The sequence below is a fragment of the Eleutherodactylus coqui genome, chromosome 10 (genome assembly GCF_035609145.1).
Source record: "Eleutherodactylus coqui strain aEleCoq1 chromosome 10, aEleCoq1.hap1, whole genome shotgun sequence".
Classification (NCBI taxonomy): Eukaryota; Metazoa; Chordata; class Amphibia; order Anura; family Eleutherodactylidae; genus Eleutherodactylus; species Eleutherodactylus coqui.
The window spans coordinates 36,960,504-36,968,129 of record NC_089846.1 but is presented as its reverse complement, the minus strand read 5'-3'; the positions used below and the strand labels follow the sequence as shown (position 1 = coordinate 36,968,129).

The 7,626-nt window shown below is 44.3% G+C and overlaps 1 protein-coding gene across 1 annotated transcript; it reads left to right on the top strand.

Annotated features, from left to right (window-relative positions):
• The first annotated feature begins 504 nt into the window (after positions 1–504).
• ZBTB6 (zinc finger and BTB domain containing 6) lies at positions 505–7,281 on the top strand. The gene is made up of 2 exons (XM_066580815.1): positions 505–564; positions 3,847–7,281. The coding sequence occupies exon 2, from the start codon at positions 3,857–3,859 to the stop codon at positions 5,111–5,113; it is 1,257 nt and encodes a 418-aa protein (XP_066436912.1). The 5' UTR covers positions 505–564; positions 3,847–3,856; the 3' UTR covers positions 5,114–7,281.
• The last annotated feature ends 345 nt before the right edge of the window (positions 7,282–7,626 follow it).

The window sequence follows — 7,626 nt, the reverse complement described above, 5'->3', positions numbered from 1 at the left end:
AAAAAAATATGTCCTGCTTTATTTTCCAATATTTTGTCTATGGGAGGTGCGCAACACTGCGCAAAACGCGGGGAGGAGAACAACCCTGGACCTCACTGGGCTAATTAGTGTTTTAATCTTCGGAAAGGGTGTGTCACGCGAGTGCGAACTGGCCCTGCGTGCGCAAAAAGTATAGTAATAATGCACAAATACATTGCACTGCGGCGCGTGTTTTTGCGCGTACGCTCGTGTGAAGCCGCCCTCATAGGGAAAACTATTGAAAACTGCCTGAAATAATGCCAGGCGGAGGGGTGGAAAGGCTGTGAGACAATAGAGCGCTTCCTCTCCCCCCCTCTGTCGCCATCCAGCTTTCCGTCGGCGGTCGGTTTTCCGTATAAAAGATGGAAACCAGGATGGAAAGAAAAACGTAATGCAAAAAAAGAGTGGGATTAGTGTTGTCACTCCGCACAGAGTCCTGACTCCGCCCACCCATGTGACTGACCACACTGATGACGTCATCACAGGTCCTGGAGCATCTGGTGGAGGTGGCTGTGTGCTTGTATGGGAGGCGGGTGAGCTGTGCAGGTGAGGAGGGTAGAGGGGGTCCATACGGTAGTACTGGGGTGGTCCGGCTGTGTGTGGGGGGTATGTGCCAGATTGTACCCGTACATTGCTGATAAGGATGATGGCCGCCTCTCGGACTACAAGACGATTGTTTCCAACATGCCGGAGGATTTCTTGCATCTTGGGGTGAATTCACGTGCGGCAGATTTGTTGCAGAATTTTCCACCGCTGTCCCGTACGTCTGAGCGGGGCGTGTAGAAACCGCCCTGCGACGGCTGCGGGAACAGTTCGCGTGATGGAGCTGATATTCAGTCATGGAGACTTCTGCGAAAAATCTTGCGAAGCGCGTATCACACGAGCGTACTCGTACACGCAAAATTTGTGCACACAATATGCAATTAATTTTTTTGGCGCATATTTTTTTCTGCGCATTTTGGCCACGCAAAAAAAAACAAAACGCAGCATGCTCTATTTCCCTGAGCATTAGTGTACTAAGAGTTCCACGGAAAACAATGGAGATGCGTAGATGCGTGCGAGATCCGGCCGTGGCGGGAGCAGCAACCGCCCATACCAGTTTTCTAAGGCTAGGCTCTCACTGGGTGGATTCTAAGTGGAAATCTCGCGGTTTGGCCGCAGCGAAAAACCACATGATTTCCGCCGGGAATCTGCTGCTTTAAAACCCGCTGCACTTTAGCCGCGGGTTTTGAAGGGGCCTGGCCTGCACGCTCTTCTGCTGCGGCCAGCGCTGCCATGGAGGAGAGCGCGGCCTCAGCGGAAAAAGAAAAAAAACGAGCATGCTGTAGCCGGGTTTGCCGCGGCGGATTCGCTGTCCCGTGTGGACGAGATTTCTCGTCCACATGGCTGGCTAATCCCCGCATTAGCGGCTGCAGGCGGATTTGCCGCGGCGAAGTTTCCAACAGACTTTCCCAGGCAAACTCGCCCAGTGTGAACCCAGCCGTCTGCGGATGGTCCGCGTGGCTCGACGATGGACATGCGCAGAGTTTTTTCTTTAAACTCCTGCTTTCCCCCCAAAATCATGTAAAAAAAATGTCAATTGTGGAAGGGGCGCGGGTCGAATGGCTTCCGTTGACTTCAATGGAAGCCGTCCAGGCGGACACGGCAGGAAAATGGAGCATGCTGCGATTTTTCATCCGCAATTGGTTTCCGCTCGGGTGCATGAAGAATCATTTTTCTATAGCATAGAGGGTTATTGCTGCGGAACCCGGAGGCGGTCGCCTGCTCCGAATTCCGCAGCACAAATCCGCCAGTGTGCGTGAGGCCTAAAGCTGCGGTCACACGAATACACTGCGTATAAATCCCGGCTTTTGCGGTGTAGGGAATCGCGTATTCCCACGTAATGTCGCGTTTTTCCTCGCGTATACCTGCGCATGATCAGCGTATTTTAGCTTTCTTCTCATGTTTCCTGGCAACATACTTAAAAAATGCCGCAGATGCGCAATGTAATTACGGAGGTGCTGCGCTCTGACCACACCCATAAAAACAACAGGGCTGTGCGAGCGTAATATGCAATAATATATGCCATAAATATACGTTCGTGTGAGCCCCGCCTAATTAGTCATTTCAACCGATGCAGTTGTTTTCCCCGCACACAAATGAACATGCTCTTGCGCGTAGAAAAAGTTCTGTAAAACATGATGATGTGTGTGCAAAAAAAAGCATTGTTCATTCCGCGAAAATTGCGATGCTCATGCCTGCGCAAATACGCATACCCTCCTGTGACGCCGGCCTTAAAGGGATTATCTGGGGACATAATCTGTAAAATTTAGCTCAACCAGCAGTATTGCTATAACAGATTACATACTCGCCCTTCTGCCAGGTCTCCGATCCCCACTGGTCTTCACTACTGGGTACGTTATGTTCTATGATGGGAAACAAAAGATTTGACATTTCAGGTCTTCACACAGTCTTTGTGTGGAAATCGCATCTGTCCCTCATTGAATGGGGCAAATAAAGGGCCATGATTTCTGTTGCAGCATCCACTGTGTGAATACGGTCACACGTGTATTTTGGGGCTCTGGCACTTTGGACAGTAACAGTAGTGCAGCAGGCAGCGCTGTTCTTTCTGTCAAAATGTCAGAGACCTCCATGGATACCATTAGAATTCAATGGAGTCTGCGGGCGCTATTTGGATCTGTAGTTTGAAGCCACAATGGAGGTGTGGATACAGTGTTTGGTCTGTATGGATGTGCATATATAACATATATAAACAACTTGTGTACTTTTATAAAAGCAGTGCTCAAGATTAGAGATGAATGAATTTTTGAAAAGTCGGGATTGGCACATTTTGTCAAAAAGTCTGCTTTGGTCCACACTGGATGTTCATAAAACCCCCTAAAACATGGCGGTGGCAGTTCTTCAATGGATGTGGCTAGCACTATTGCCTTGCAGTGCTGAGGTCCTAGGTTCAAGTCTGACCAAGGACAACTTCTGCATTGACTTTGAAAAACTCCATGCAGATGTTGTCCTTGGTCAGATTTGAACCTAGGACCCCAGTGCTGCAATGCAACAGTGCTAATCAATTAGCTACCATGCTACCTCTTCTTCCTCCTCCTTCTCCAGAGGAGGATAAGATCTTACTTTTTCTCATTCTTCTCCTCCTCCGGAGGAAGAAGAAGAAGAAGCTCGGTGGTTTAGTGGTGAGCACTGTCCCTTTGCAGCGCCAGGGTCCTAGGTTCAAATCTGGCCAAGTATGGAGTTTATATGTTCCATGTTCTTCTCCTTCTGCTCCTCCTCTGGAGTAAGCAAAAGAAGTGTGGTGGCTCAGAGGTAAGCACTGTTGCCTTGCAGGGCTGAAGATCTAGGTTCAAATCTGACTGAGAACAACATCTGCATGAAAAACCTCGATGCAGATGTTGTCTTTGGTCAGATTTGGACCATTGCAAGGCAGCAGTGCTAACCATTGAGCCACATCTGGTGAAGAGCCATCAATGAATGTGGCTCACAGACAGTGTTCAATTCTAGTTGTAGGTTTTTTTAATGAATTTCGATCTGGTAGAAACGAACCGCCCGAGGTTCAAGTTCTTACCAAACTGAACTTCTAGTAATATTTGACCCTCATTCGAGTTCTTCAGGTTTGGTTCGCTCATCTCTACTCAAGATAACAACCTAGGGATCACATTAATAAATTAACGGACATACATTTTTTAATTCATTGATACAAGGACATCCTTAAGAAAATGTAGAACCTCTGGAATAAGCTTTCCCGTAGCCGGACTCAAGGCCTTGGTGTAGTGGTAAATCTTTTGTACGATCTCATAGCCATTATGTATTGTGTCTTTTCAGAGTTGCCACCATGTCCGAGTCAGACATCCTTAATTTCCGGTTTGATCAGCAAGGAGATGTCGTCTTACAAAAGATGAATATTCTTCGAGAGCAAAATCTGTTTTGTGATGTGTCTGTATATATTAACGACACCGAGTTCCATGGCCATAAAGTTGTGTTTGCCGCTTGCTCCACCTTTATGCGGGATCAGTTTCTCCTGAATCAGTCCAGGCAGCTGCGTATCACTATATTGCAGAATGCAGAAGTGGGACAAAAATTACTTCTTTCTTGTTATACTGGAGTCTTGGAGGTTCGAAAAAAAGAGCTTCTGAAGTATCTAACGGCAGCCAGTTATTTGCAAATGGTTCACATCGTCGAGAGGTGCACAGAAGCTCTGTCCCGTTACCTTCAGAGCGAGACATATGACAACGAGGAAACGCTGCAACCAAGGAAAGGTCCTCCTTGTCTTGCCGAGATGGACGCTGTAAAGGGTCAAGACAAGGACTGTGAGATCATTGAACTGTCTGAAGACAGCCAACTGAACCTAGATTATCAGGTTAAGAAGGAAGCCAATAATCAAGCCGAGCTGCACAGCTTACAGCCTGAAAAGAATGATCTGTCCTCTGTGGAAATTGACTACAAGGACAACGCTATCTGTGTCTTCAGGATGGGTTCCATGTCTGATCATGAGAACAATGTGGACAATGAGCAGTTCTCTCAGCCTTGCACCTCTTCTAAATCCAATATGTACTTTTCGGACACTCAACATTCCATGATTAACTCCACCGTGGAGAACCGTATGTGTGACTTACCCCCCAGTCACTACCACAACTTTCAAGATGGAGGGAATCCATCTTCTGGCATCATTCAGGGTCTTCAGAGTCCTGCAGAAGGAGTCTGTTCTTGGAGGCATCAGTGCCCCAAGTGTCCTCGCGGGTTTCTACATTTGGAGAATTATTTGCGCCACTTAAAGATGCATAAACTGTTTTTGTGCTTGCAGTGTGGAAAGACGTTCACTCAGAAGAAGAACCTGAACCGGCACATCCGTGGACACATGGGTATTAGGCCGTTTCAGTGCTCTGTATGTCTGAAAACCTTCACGGCTAAGACTACCTTGCAAGACCATCTCAACATCCATAGTGGGGACCGTCCCTACAAGTGTAATTTTTGTGACATGGATTTTAAGCACAAGTCGGCTCTAAAAAAACATCTTAGCTCAGTTCATGCAAAAGTTGGGGATAAGCCAGGCCTGGACTCTATTACACAAATCACCATAGATTATGATTAGCCTCCTCTGTAGGGATTTAATCGGAAAGATCCCCTCTGTTGTCAATTGGCCGTGTTTAGCATTGCAGTTCATTATCCCTCAACTCTTTCAGCTTGGGGTGGCCTGCAGTACCAGCCACAGCCAATGGCCAAGAGAGGTGTTGTTTCTGGGTAAAAAAAACCTTTAGGGCTCACTCACGTGGGCGTATGTATTCTGCGTATTACGCGTGTATTTTTCACACAAGTACATACCTATTTCCTACGTATGGTAAATCCCCATCGCTTATATTGGTGCATATTACACACCAAAATAGGACATGCTGCGTTTTTGTCATGCCCGTAATACATGTGTGAAAAAAAAAACGCTGGTGTGAGTGGCCGAATAGAAATCAATGGGCTTTTAGCACCAGCTAGTGTGCATGTATTACGCAGCTGACATGCGCCTGTGTGAGCGAGCACTAAAGGGATTATATAAGGATAAAAAAACATGGCCGCTATCTTCCAGAGACCATGCCACACTTGTCAATAGTTTGTGTCTGCTATTGCAGCTCCATTGAAGTGAATGGACCACAATATAACTTTTTATTGGGGTGCAATACCACTTGCAACCTGTTGGCAGGCGTGGTGCTGTTTTTTCTTTTGTAAAATGCAGCCATGTTTAAAAGTATTGCCCAGGAAAGCGAACTCCTGACCCAGACCTGGGTTGTCGAATCATCCAGAAGTGGAGGTTCCAAAACCGCAGATCAGGGTAAGAATTTTGCCTCCCTGGTCAAGCAATTTAAGGTTTCTAATAAAGCTTAGCTTTCAGAGGTACACAGAGTATTGATCTTATTTCTCAGTTGTCTAGGTAAGGATTTTTCATGAGATTTAATCAATCAAAAGCCTTTATAAGCTACCAAAGTAATGGCCTACAATCAGTTGAACTCAATGAAAAATATCAGTTTTGATTGTTAACTCCTTCCCAACACACATACGTCTAAATTCATCCAAACTGCCTATGCTCTGTGCAGTAAGGATATATATATATATATATGTTTGCGATATATGCTGTGCATGGAGCGGATTCAGCAGCCTGCTCCATACATGGTGGCTATCAGCCACCTTTGACAGCCAACACTCACCCGTAACAGCAGGGATCGGAGATAAAGGATTAACAACCACAATCTAAGTTACTTGCCACTGTTATTTTTGACGGTCATTTAAATGTCCCTATTGATCAGGATTGAAATGTTCCGAATGGATGAAATCACAGGGTGCCATTCAGATGTCATGGCAGCCTGGGGCCTTCTAAAGGCCTCCAGGGTCGCCATGATTTTTTGCCTATTAAGACATGCAACAGACGATATAATAGAATCTGCCTGTTAAAATATAATTCCATAGCAGAGCAAATACCATAGTATTGCATTATACTGTATGTGATCAAATGATCACAATTGCAAAGTCCCCTATGGGGACTAAAAACAAAGTAAGAATAAGTAAAATAAAGATTTTTTTTTTAAATAATATAAAAAAAATATATAAAATATAATAAATAATTAAAGGTTTAAAAAAAATCTCCTTTTTCCAAGTCTTTGCATAAAAATGTACCTCTGTATCTGCAAAAGTCTAATTTTTTGAAAGATCACATTAGTAATACCACACGATCAATGCTATTACACACAAAAAAAAAAATACGCAAGAAAGCGTTGAAGAAAGAGTGATCAAAAAGTTGTATGTACCCCACAATGCTACTGATGAAAACTACTGGTTGTACCAGAAAAATCGAGTTCTCGCTCAGGTGCGTCAGTGGAAAAGTAAAAGGTTATGGGGGCGATAAAAATAAATAAAATATCTTTTTTTAAAAGAAAAAAAAAGTAATTGGTACTGCATAAACTTTTTACATTTGCTATCACCGTACTCGTAATGACTCACAGCATAAAAATATCATGTCATTTTTACTGCACCATGATCACCGTAAGAAGAAAATACCTTTAAAAATGGCGCAATTGCATTTTTTTTCCTTTTGCCCTACTTAGAAGTTTTCCAATACATTACATAGTACATTAAATAGTACGCAAAAAACAAGCTCTCATTTAGATATAATTTTTTTTTTTCCAGTGACTTTTTTTTAAAGTGGCGATGGCATACTAGAATTACAAAGTGTGACCTAGACACGGGAGAATCCGTGACCCTTGGTCATGAGAGGGTTAAAGGGGGGGGGGGGAATACTGAACTTTGTTCGTATTCTTACTGTAGATAAAGGAGCCCTTTACGCTGAGACTGTTGGCATCGGACTTTAGCTTCCCGCCGTTTCACTGAACTCATTCTCATTTTTGTACTTTTTGATTCTATTGTAATGTGATCTGGCTTTGTATATGTATTTATTTCTATAGCTTTATAGTCTAACGTATAATATAGTGCAGTATTGAGTGGTGATGATTTCAGGCAATCTTTCTTTGTCAATGACTATACAGTCAATCCGCTTGTTACATTTTGTTCCCCCTGATTTATTAGGTTGTGTGAAGAAATAAAGGGGCGTTCCAGCCATTAAAGTAT